The following is a 12,437-nucleotide window of genomic DNA, read 5'->3' on the forward strand; positions in this document are numbered from 1 at the left end:
AAACCCTCACAATGCATGGTCCATATAGGGAATTGTCAGAAAATATTTTTGACTCCCTAATAGCAAAAAAAAAAATGGATAGAATGAAGTCCAAATAATACAAGGTTATAGAAATGAGATATCTCTTGAAAATAGATACTATTATTAACAACTGTTTTTTTTTAAAAAACCTGACTAATATTAGATACACTGATACCATAACAAAGATCTAGCATAATGCTACACAAAGAACATATTGTATGTGTAGGTTACTAATTATGACATAAATACCATGAATTACTTTATATTTTCAAGAAATTTTATTGAAACTCATCATAAGGGTGACTATTTTGACCTATTCCCATATGAATCACGGGGGTAGAGGGGTGATGTAAGTGTATTGGGTTTTGGCATTAGAACATAGTAGGAGCTTAATGAAGACTTGCTGTTCAGGTTAACTAGGTCTCCAACTAAAAAGTGTGAGCTGAGAACTATATGGCACTTTGAGGCTTTCAAAGCCCTTTATATAAAGTATCTTATTTGAGCCTCACAAAACCCTAGGAGATAATGAACCTGAGCGTCAGGGAGGTATGAATTACTTGTCCAAGACAATACACTTCATTACTGTGGTAAGGTCAAATTGCCTTTTCTGACTCCTACTTCATTCCATTAAGCTATGTTACCTCTCTAAAGTACTTAGAGACTAGAGGCAAGCAAGCAAGAATCAGTTTTTGAAAAATCTGGGATTAGTTTAAGGCCATGTAGTAAACCAAGAAATCAGAATTCCGTTCTTCAAAGAATCTGGATTGTGATGAGTTCACTGACTCTATCAGACTGGGATGTAACCTTTGATAACTGGGTACTACAGCATGTGTTCCTATGTATGCACATGTTTGCACATACTCTACATGAATGGATGCACACATGTGTCTACCATGTGAAAGATCCATTTCCCTGACAGTGGATACTTCCTTTGTCACTGATGTGGCTGACTGGTATGGCACCAAAGTTGTCCCAGGGCACTTATATCTGAACCACATTAAGAGAGTGCCAGATCATAAAATACTTGTGGTGTGAATCCTGACAGGTGCTGACAGCATTACTAAGACTCACTGCACGGAACAGCAGCAAATCAACACATTTTTATCATTAAATTCTTTTGGCAAATAAAAGCCTGTGATGGGTCATCTACGATGGGAAGTAACTGCTCTAAATTCTCCATCTGGGTGATTCTCTTCACAGTGTCTAATAAGGCTATTTTGAACTATGACAACAACAGGCAGGAGTTCCCAATGCTTTGCACATGGCAGCCAGGTAGTCAAGAACAGTTAGTAGGGGAGTGAGAGAATGAGTGAATAAATCTGTCTATATCCATACATTTGTGTATTTTTTCATTTGTCTCAGAAGGGGCAATTTCACTTTCAGTAGGAGAACTCTAGTCAAAACTCTCAAGGAGGAAATGTTGGCAACAGATTTATACATTTCTGGTCAAAGGCATTCTGGGTGCCCTCACCCCTTACTCAAAAAGGAACAAAGGCATGGTATAACTAAAACAAGAAGAGTTAGGGAGCATGTCACAGGGGAGGGGGACAGAATCAAAAAGACCTGGCTTCCCCTCCTTTCTATAGCACACCCCAGCTGTGTCAGTTTGGGCAAGTGACTTTATTCATGAATGTCAGGGGAAACTCTTTGGAATTAACTTACAGATCAGTTCCCAATTGATTTATCCAGCCACTAAACGACCAGAAGGCTTAAAATCCAAGTCTACTAAGTCCCACTGTTTTCTTTCCAATGACATACTGCTATCTCTTCCTACTCTGCTTCTTTATTTCAATATCTCAAAGGATTTGTAATTTCATGTGGACAGATACTACAACAATGCACTTTCTAATATCTTTATACATTAATAAACAATTGGATGAATTGTTAACAGTTAAAGAAAAAGTCCATCACCTAATGACCAATTTTGTGCTGAAAAGCCAGCTCCAGAGGGAGTGGACTGACCCACAAACCACAGATAGGTCCTCAGACAATTTCTGGTTTCACACTGAATCCTTTACAGCTCAGTCACATTGGTCAGAGCTTCCAACTCACCTTGGCCTCTGGAAAGCCAAGGATCCACTGTGATGAAGCCTTAGAAGAGGTCATTAATAAATCTATCTACTCTCTTCACCCGTGTTGCTACTTACCTTAGAAGTTTCTTGTTAGAGAAAGAAAACATAAATTTATTATCTTTATGTCCTGATAAAGGAGTTTTTTCCAATTTTTGTTCTTCTTCCATTTTCAATAAGGAATCAGGTTTGCTATTCTGAAAAAAAAATTATTTTAAGAAATATTTACAAGGATACACAAAAAAGAGTCTTTGAAAACCCATGAATAAACAGAAATGTAATTGCTAAACTTCTCCTTGAGGCCCAGGCATTTTCAGATAGATGTGTCTAAAATGCTCCTACCAAATTTGGCCCTAATAAGTCCAATTCCATTTCCCCACCTGTAAAAACCTTCAACAGAAGAAATATGGTTGAGACTTGTTTGAATTTACAGAGAGAAATAAGAAGCAGAAGGACAATATACAGGACACCCACAACAATGTAAATGAAGACAGCACTGAAGAGCATCAGAGCTCCAGCTCCATTAGCCCAGGTTTCAGATGAGTAAGTAGGAAGCAGGCTTCTCTTCTCGAGTAGAAAAATTGTGGATTCTAGGTAGGGAATGAGGCACATGCTGTCCAAAATGACCAGTCTGTCTGTCAATGCACTTTGCTTTCAAAGGGCAGTGGGGAAGATGTTGTTGAGAAATAAAATATATATATATATATATATATATATATATATATATATATATATATCTTTTAAAGAACACAAATAAATTTTTTTAAAAGAAACCTATATAGACATTATCTAAACCATTTAAAAGAGCAAAATACCATCCTCTGTTGAAAAAACATCTTCCTAAGTGACACATAAGAAAAAAAAGTATCTGAGCAAGAGTCAAATGATTATGCTCTTACATGGTCAGGAGTTCTTTCAATTAACTGAGGTTTACATGCCTCACAGCATGGTCCTTACAGATACTGATCTATTTGCAAATTGGCAAAAAGCATTCATTTCAACAAATATCCACTAAGTCACCAATATGTACTATGTGCATGTATATATGTACTATGGAAGGTACAAAGAGAAATGATCTTCTAAAGACTTAAAAATCAAATCAATGAATTTTTTAAAAATCAATGCAAAAATTAATTTTCTCAATGAAATTAATTTTAAGAAAAACATTTTCTTGCCTTAAAAAAGCCTACAAGGTTATTAAATAAAATTTTAAATTATTATTTAAGAAATTAAATGAATAAAACAGCTATAAAGATATTTGTCATCTTAATAAATGCTCAAAGTTTGAGATGGGGGCTCCCTGAAAGCCCTAGGCTTTCTCTGGAAGGCACCACAGAAAACTTCCCTGCTCTGGGAAGAAGGCCACATTGGCCAACTCTTCCCTGCTTGTAGCATAAACAACTGTCCCACTGGATAAATATACATTCACAACATCTCACTGGCATTCATCCACATGGATCAACATCCAACACCTAGTCAGCAAGAGACCTGCCAGATGCCCATACTGGCTCCTCACAGAGAATTGTACCAAGTAATGAAATAAGGACCTCCAAGATAATAACAACTCTTATTTATAGATGGGGAACTTGGATACGAAGAACTTATCTGATACCAGAATTATCATTCAGTCACTGTGATTCAGGAGAAAAACAGCAAAAAGCAAAGGTGTGCAGACCCAACATGGCAGCTCAGGCCTGAGCCAAGCTGAGCTCAGTCATGCCTTGGGGAAAGGGACGTCAGCAAATGTTCCTGATAATGATTGTACATGCATGCATTGAGAAAAGTGCCGGTCATGAGGTGATGGAGAGGGCAGAGGGTGTCAGAAGGAATCCTATGGGACTTTGAGCTGAACAATTCAGCATGTCAGCTCAGATCTGCTGCTTTATGACAAGCAGAACAGTGTGGAAAGGTGGGAGAGATGAACTCGGTCCAATGTCCCCTCCACAGCCCAAGACTGGGTGAGCCTTTTGTCTTCATCCTGCATTCTCCTGGCTGGTGAGGGGAGTGAGGGGTGAGTGGTCAGGAGAAGCCAAAAGGAGGAGATGGTGAGTTAAGAATAAAGCTGAGAATTTGGACTCCTAAGTCTGCCACCCAGAAGCCATATGACCTTAAATACATCACTGCCTTAGCTTTGTGACCCAGTTTCCTCTAGTGTAAAATGGAGAAACTGAAAAACAAAACAAAACCAATGAAGAGACCGGACTAGACAATCACTAGATGGCAGATGTGCTGGAGAAATCCTTTGAACCCTGAGTATGGACTGAGATGCTCATTGGCCATGACCTAAATTCTTACAGGTCTGTCTAGCTCATTGCCAGCCCAAAGCGTTTCTACAACACTGACTCTGCATATGTCCCTCATTCTAGAAGTGAGACTTTTTTAATTAATTTCTTACATTTGTAGTTTTGGGGTCTTCTCTGGGTTTTCCAGCATCCTTAAACAGTAGGCAAGGCCACAGAGACAGCGTGCTCCAGAGGCAGAATGTGAAACCCAAGCTCTGACTTCGGTCACAGGTCTCTTTCTAATGGACCACATTTCTTTGTCATAGCTGGAAGGCACATTAGCAATCATCTGCTTCAAGGGAACTGGAAACCAGAGGGGTGTCACCCGGCTAAAAGGGAGGATTCAGAATAAGGCAGGTCCAGCTCTTAACAGGTAAGCCATTAGTCCTAGGAAGCAACATGGTATCTGAGAGGACCACGGCCGCCATCGTAAAGAATGAAATGCTTCATTTGTCTAAATAAGCAGACACAAATGAACTGCCTGTCTCACACGTAGTAATAATATCTCCAGACCTGGGAGTCTGTTATTAATACATGGCATTAGAAAAAAAGATATAGAGAAATAGAATGACTACACTGATACTTTACAAAAATTATGTCCATTCAGTGTCAGAAAACCCTGTGATGTAGCTATTAATGGTATTAGTCACTTCATTCTTCAGATAAAGAAACTGAAGACCAGAAAGGCTTAATGTCTTACCCACAGTCACATGGCTAAAAAAATAGGGCAGCTCCATGGTGCAGCAGAGAGAACACCGGCCCTGGAGCAGGACCACCTGAATTCAAATCCCAGCCTCAGACACTTGATGCTTACTAGTTGTGTGACCCTGACTCCTCGCCAAAAAAAATACAAGAGACACGCTTTGGACTTTGATTTTCCTGAATCACTAGTTCCACCATACTTTCTAGAAAAGGGAAGGGAAATAGGGCAATACAATGGAAAGATCAATGGGAGTGAAGTCAAATCTCACTTCCCACGCTCAGCATTTGTGAAACCTCAGAACTGTCCCTTACTCCCTGGCTCAGTTTCCTCATCTGTAAAATAAGGGGGCTTGAATAGATAAATGGCTCCTGGGCTCCTGTGGTCCCTTCCAGATCTAGAGCTATGGCCCTATCAATTAGGTTGGGGAAACATCATTACCACTTTCAAATACCTGAAGATGGAAAAGAACAAACTTTCTCACAGGGCATAAAAATGAAGAGCAGTGGGCAGAAGTAGACAAGAACCAAATTTTAAATCAACAAAAGGAAGGATTTCGGAATAATGAGAGCTATCCTGAAATGAAGTGGCTTGCTGCGCGCAGAAGGTACTTCTCTCACAGGCAGTGTTCCAGTGGAGGCTGAGTGACCACTGGCAAAAGGTGGAGGAGATTTCTGCCTACAAAGACAGGTGGGTCTCATCCATCTCTAAGGTCCCTCTCAATTCTAAAACCCAACTCTAAGGAAGTGACAGATCTTTTCGGTCTTTGCTTGACAGCAGAAGAAATAAAACAAGGATCCTTTCTAGAGGTGTAGAGAAGAAACAAATACACTCCTGATTAAGGAAAGCTCATCCTCTCTACGAGCTCACAACAAGAGCCAACACTGATATGGAGTTTTGGATGCATCATGTCATTTGCTCCTCTGTCTTCTCCTCATAGTTCAGAAGGACTGAGGGCCATGCCCATGAAGTCTCCCAGCTGGCACATATCAGTCAGGATTCAAGGGCAGGTGAGACTGTCCCCATTGATGCCTCCAGCCTTACCTTATATTTCCACTTGGCTTCTGTTTTGGTCTTATTCTGTTCCCGGATTTCAAACCTCTCCATGTCATTTTGCTTATTAGTGACTTCTTTGCTGGGGACACTTAAAACATTCTTTGAAACCTATAAAAGAAAAAGTGGGGGAAGAGCCATCACTTAGCATCTAAGGCAGGAAAAGGATGCAGCGCTACCTCCCCAGGTGAATACACAAATACAAGCAGCCTACTTATGAGATGCAATTTTCAGTCACCTCTCATCCAAATGCCTGAAATTCATTTGTGGTTTCTTTGTTTTTTTAGCTAATTTAACTAACTCACTTGCTTTAACTTAAAAAGCAAGTTATCATCTCTCTGCCTCTACTTAGTCAGTATATACTAGGAAACATCTTTCCATCCTGAACTTGACTCCCCAACATCACCTATTCTGTTGTCTGCCATTTCTATCTACCAAAAGTCTCCCAATTTTTCAGGGGCCACTTTTTCAACGATACTATTTTTGACTTTCTTCCACCTCACATTTTTCACAGCATTAAAAAAAAATTTTCCTTTGACTTTGTAAGATTCAATAAACTTTTTAAAGTGTACTATTTGCAGGGTACTATACTATTCAAGCATATTTTGGAATAGCTCTGTTAAGTTTTTCTTTACGTTAAATCTGTATCTTCTTTGTAACTACCATTCCCTGGTCCTGGGATCTACCTTCAGGTGCCAAACAACAAATGAATAAAACATTGATTCTTGCTCTAGTGATAAGGAATAGGAGGAAGAGAAACAGGAATTATGAAGAACTGTCTTCAAGCACTTCAGAGTTGTCATGTGGAAATGCAGTCACCCTTCCTCTGCTTGACTCTGAGGACAGAACCCTAGAATCCACGTGTACAAACTGCAGAAGTCAATTTAAGCCTAATTGTAAGGCTTGGATTTCAGGATAACGGGTAAGACATTAATTTCTTTATCTGAAGAATGAAATGACTAATACCTTTAATACCTACATCACAGGGTTTTCTGACATTGAATGGACATAATTTTTGTAAAGTATCAGTGTAGTCCTTGTATTTCTCTATATCTTTTTTACTGATTTTTTTCTTATTCCTTTGATCATTTCTCTTCCTCCTTTGCTGGATCCTTGTCCAGATCATCCCCTCTAATTATGAATGTCCCTCAGGGTTCTTCCCTGGGTCTTCTTTTTCCTCTATACTACTTCTCTCAGTGATCTCATCAGTTCCCATGGATTTAATGACTATCCTTACATTGATCATTCTCAATTCTACCTTTCCTTTCCAAATCACTCTGCTGACCACCTAGTCTGTATCTACCACTGTGTTTCAAACACCTTAAACTGGATGTCCAGTAGACATCTTTAACTCGGTAATGTCTAAATGTTGTTTGGCATTCAAAGCCCTTCATAAACCCTCCCATCTTTTTAGTCTTCTTATACCTTGCTGCCCAACATGGACTCTCTGATCCACTGGCCTCCTGGCCATTCCAAGAATAAGATACTCCATCTCTCAGCTTTGTTCAGTTATCCACCATGCCTACAATGCTTTCCCTCTTCCACTCTTTAGTAACCTCCCTGGTTTCCTTTTAAGTCTCAATCTAAAATCCCAACTTCTAAAGGAAGCCTTCCTCAGATCATCTTAATTCCACTGTTTCTCCCCTAGTCATTATTTCTTATTTATCCTGCAATAGCTTGCTTCATATGTAGTTGTTTTCTTGTGTCCTCCATTATATTGTAATGAAAGCAAGAATTCTCTTTTGCTTCTTGGTATCCCCAATGCTTAGTACATTGCCTAGCACATAATAGGGGCTTAATAAATAATCATTGATTGGTTGGCTAAACTCAGGACCTTTGTGGAATATGGCCATGAGCCAAGATGTACCTATAACATACAAAAACCCCCAAAGTTATCTCCTGATTCAGTTAATCCCGTGTCTGCCTTGGCTTGTTTTCACTTTGATTTCAGATGAGTCTCCTGGGAAAGGTGAAAGGTTATCAAATCCATGGCGAGCAGCAGCTAAGAGCCTAGACCAGTGGTCCTCAAAGTGTAGTCCAAAGAATTGTTGGGGTCTCTGTAGACCCTTTCAAAGGTTCTACAAATTCAAAATTATTTTTTTATTTCTAATATAGTAAATAGCCATAAATATAACCCATGTAAACAAAACTCTTTGAACAGATCCTCAATGGTTTTTTAACAACATAAAAATACTGAGAACAAAAGTTTGAGAACCACTGGCCCTAGACCCCCAAGACTGAGAAGTAGATATGACCATAAGAAAGTCTCTCTGTAAAGAGGAGAAACCTCACTTTACTAAGTCCTAACCCCCACAGCATTCGATCTCCATAGGCCTACCCAGGAAGCCCAGGGCGCTGGGGAGAAGACACACCTTGCTTTTCTTTGGCGTTTCTATCTTGGTCAGTGCCTCCTTGGTGTGGGCTTCGAGCAAGTCCAAGTTGGGGATGGTGGGGGAAGCCGACTCCTTGGACTTCTTCCCCTTCTTCTTGCCACCTTCCTTGATCTTGGGAGCTTTGGGGGGCTTCGGGGGCTTTGGAGGCTTCGGTGGTTTGGGGAGTTTGGGAAGCTTGGGGATCTTGGATGGTTTGGGTGGTTTCATCGTTTTGGGAGTCTTTTTTTTAGAAGATTTTTCCACCAGGGAGGGAGGTGGGGTGACCTGTACAGGGGAAGGGGGCTCCTCCTTCTCCTTCTCCATGGGGCAGACTTCCTTGGGAGAGACATTGGCACCGACTTCAGGTTTAGTGACTTTCAATGCATTCTGGAAAACGAAGGAGAAGGATTCACTGTCACATTTTCTACCACCGTACCCTTCCTTGTGCCATCTACCTCTAAGAGATTCTCCAGATCCATGAAACATCATCACAATGAGATCACACTCAACCCAAAGGGAGTCACGTGAAAAAACTGACTGCTTCCCCTCCCAAACCAGAAATCAGAAATAACTCTTTCCAAAACCACCTTCTAAAGACATTTCACTCTCAGATACAGAACAGCGGGATCTCCCTTGTGCAGAGACCACCTGTTCTGATCCTACCCTCTTGGTAATCAGATCCATCCTCACCACCATCTTGGTATGTTTTCTTTCTGAAGGTGGTGGGGAGTGGGGGAAGAGGAGGAAAAGGAGAAAGGAAGAAGGCACAGAGAGAGTTGGGGAGGAGGAAGAGGTAGAAAGAGGGACAGGAAGGTAAGGAGAAGATAAAGAAGAAGAGAGGATGAATAGGAAGATTAAGACCGTGGTACCTTGGAACAGAGAGTCTTCCATAACCAAGCCACCACAAGCGCAGCATGACTGACAAAAAGATGTAGCAGTTATTGAGATTTAAGGCACAGCCCAGGGGCTGCACCAAGGTTTGACAAGTTTTGGCTGAGAATTTAAGATTCAAATGCTATTTACATAGACTTCCACCTATGTAAGGGCCCCGAGACCCTGGGCCATTTTGACTTTCCCCACTCTGGACTTGCTCCAGTTTGCCAGTGTGAATTCTAAAACATGGCGGTCCAAAGCGATACAGAAAGCCTTTCCAGAGCTAGGGAGGTAAGGGCCGAAGAGCTCAGCGATCTGCCTGGTTTCCCCAACAGCTCTGGGGAGGGCTCAGGCCAGAAACAGCCTGAGGGTCACGGGTTTCCTTAGAAACCCGCCTGTCCCAGACCCTTTCCCAGGAGCTAGGAGCAGGGGGCCTGCCCTGCCTCTGACCACTCAATCCCTTCTGCTGCCCGGGCCATGGCGCTGGGAGCGGGGCTCTCCTTCAGGGACTGGGCCTACCTGTCTGACCATGTTGGCGCCGAGGACATTGGGGCTCGCTGCTCTGAGCAGAGGGCTGTTGGTCTCAGAATACCCGGAGGTTCCGGAATCAGATGAGATTCAGAAGGGCTAGATGTTTGTGTCGAGAGTGGCCAAGAGCTGCCTCAGGCCAGTCACAGACAGGGACTCTGAGGAGCTCCGGGGACCGTTAGAGCCAAACTGTCCCAAGACACCCTCTCCTCCAGCAGGGCTCCCTCCTAACGCTTGGGTCTTAGAGGGACAGGAAAAGCCACAAACCCAAGGAGGTAACAGAGGTCAGGGCCGGCCTGCGAGCTGCCCGACTGGGGAACTAACCTCCTCTGTCTCGCTCCCCTCCATCTGGAAGCATTAAATAAGAAACCTGGGCAAGGCTTCCAAGTAAACAGATAAGGATATTCATAGTATTTCAGGTTTGAATCTGGAGGGGACTCAGAGGCTATCTAAGAGTCCATTTTTTATGACTCTTGGGCTATTTTTCAGTTGTGCTGAATCTTTGTGACCTCATTTGGAGTTTTCTTGACAAAGATACTCTAGGAGTTGGCCGTTTCCAGCTCATTTTGCAGTTGAGGAGTTGAGGCTACAGGGTTACAGGACCCACCTAGAGTCACACAATTTGTAAGATCTGACTTTTCGTTTTTACAGATAAGAAAAAGGAGGCCCGGGGAAGTTAATGGTTCCTCAAGGTCACAACAGGTAGGAAAGAGAGGTGAGATCCTTGTGTTGTGAATCCCAGGTCCTTCTGTAAACTGCTTAATAGGGAAAAATACCGTGCCCCCAACACCAAGAAGGAAGTGGTTAGAGACGAGTAAGGATGCCTGTGACCCAAGGGAAGAAGTGATCAATCATTTACTGGAAATCTCCTTATGGCACTGCTGCAGCAGGCCCAGGACACCCAAGGGCCAGCACTAGTGACCCCTAGCCCAGCCAAGGGCTGCTACTGAGCCCCCCAGAGGGGAATCCCAGCCGGATCCTCAGGTCCTGCTCCAGGTCAGGAGAGACTGACGTACCTCACTGAGTCGTATCTCTTTGGCAAGGTCTTTGATAAGCTGGGATGGTTTGAAATGCTCTGGAAGTTCATCTTCATGTTCTGCTAAGGCCTGAAACACAAAGTATTACAGCATCACTTTCTTGTTACATATCCAACCTAGAAGTATTTGGGGATTTGACTTCATTTTTCCTCCCCTGCACCCATCTCCCAAGACTACCATCCTTCTACCCACCATCAAGAATGATTAGGTACTATACACTGACATTAATAAGCTTAATATTTATTAAGAAGTTAACAACTTATTGGTAAGTTAATAAGCTTCTTACAAAATGAATGGGTTAAGTTGTAAAGTATGGCAAGACAAAGGAACAGGATATCCTGCTGGCATCCTATAGGGACCATTAGAAACAACATTTGCTCTTCTTCCCAGCTTCAGAACCTGCAGGGGCTCCCCATTTGCCAAGAGGTGTAATGTCCATTACCCAAGGCTCTCCACAATCTAGCCCTCCCTTACCTTTCCCCATCTCTTCACGCCCCACTCCTCCCACTATCATGAATCCAGTCTCCAAACCAATCTCCTCACTGACCCCTACATGTTCCATATTCACATATCTTTTAAAGCTCTGCTCAAGTATCACTTCCTCCATGAAGCCATCTATGACCGAGCTAAACCAAATTCATCCCTCTTTTCTCTTCAGCGAAAGAGTGACTATCTAAAACAGAAGTATCAAACTCAAACTCTTGTCCCAAGTTACAAACAGTATACAAAAGTCCCAACTTAAACCATATTTGTTTTACAAAACAAATGAAAACACGCTGTAACATAGATATCATTAATTTGTAGTTAGTATGTGGTCAACAGGATCCGTTTCTATTTGAATCTGACATCACTGATCTAGAACAGGACTTCTTAAACTTTTTCCACTCATGACCCCGTTCACCCAAGAAACTTTTACTGGACCCTGGGTATATAGGTACATAGAACAGGTATATAAATCAAACATTTACTTGTAACATGTCATAATTTTACGACATCCATATTCAATGATGTGACCCTACAGGAGGTTGAAATCTGCAGTTTAAGACGCTTATCACAGATTGCCTAATGTTATTCTCTAATTAGTAACAACAAATTTTAATTATATAATTAGGTAACAGCATCATAACCTTCATTATCATTGTTGTTATTGTTATGTCTTAAACAGGTGAGCAAATCAACTATGGAAGACTTCAGGGATTCTAAGAGACTTCAGTGAGAAGTAGAAATCAGCCTATTGAAAGGTGTGGAGACAGGATAGGATGCTAGACCTAGGACTAGAGGTGATCTTATTTTATAAAGGAGGAAATTGGGGCCAAATAGGTTTAAATAACTGGCTCAGTGTCACAGATAAGTATGTAAACAGGGAATAGTAAGGAGAGCAGTTGGGCTGGAACAGAGTGTATGATATGAAAGAAGTAGGGAAAGATAGCGGGGAGATAAGCTCTAGATGTGCCTCAGGAGACTGTCTGCCCCAGGTTCCCAAGTTCTTTAAGAACAAGGAT

At 41.8% G+C, this 12,437-nt stretch overlaps 1 protein-coding gene and 1 long non-coding RNA gene across 7 annotated transcripts in view; one reads left to right on the plus strand and one right to left on the minus strand.

Annotated features, from left to right (window-relative positions):
* PHF2 (PHD finger protein 2) overlaps positions 1-12,437 on the minus strand; it is a 190,624-nt gene that overhangs the window by 30,084 nt on the left and 148,103 nt on the right. For both annotated transcript variants that reach the window (XR_004232575.1, XM_031956790.1), the window contains exons 11-14: positions 10,915-11,004; positions 8,498-8,884; positions 6,117-6,236; positions 2,169-2,287 (exon numbers count right to left, since the gene is read on the minus strand). Coding sequence is in view for 1 of the 2 variants with exons in the window: in XM_031956790.1 (XP_031812650.1) it covers positions 2,169-2,287; positions 6,117-6,236; positions 8,498-8,884; positions 10,915-11,004 (716 nt within the window). In the remaining variant the exon portion in view is untranslated. The remainder of the gene's footprint in view (positions 1-2,168; positions 2,288-6,116; positions 6,237-8,497; positions 8,885-10,914; positions 11,005-12,437) is intronic.
* LOC116421977 overlaps positions 9,996-12,437 on the plus strand; it is a 34,811-nt gene continuing 32,369 nt past the window's right edge. For 2 of the 5 annotated variants that reach the window (XR_004232583.1, XR_004232582.1), the window contains exons 1-3: positions 9,996-10,173; positions 10,550-10,613; positions 12,101-12,176. This is a non-coding gene — a long non-coding RNA (uncharacterized LOC116421977). Of the gene's footprint in view, positions 10,174-10,549; positions 10,614-12,100; positions 12,216-12,437 lie in introns of all 5 variants that reach the window. The other 3 variants (XR_004232578.1, XR_004232584.1, XR_004232581.1) reach the window with 2 other exon arrangements.

Source organism: Sarcophilus harrisii, chromosome 1 (genome assembly GCF_902635505.1).
Source record: "Sarcophilus harrisii chromosome 1, mSarHar1.11, whole genome shotgun sequence".
Lineage (NCBI taxonomy): Eukaryota > Metazoa > Chordata > Mammalia > Dasyuromorphia > Dasyuridae > Sarcophilus > Sarcophilus harrisii.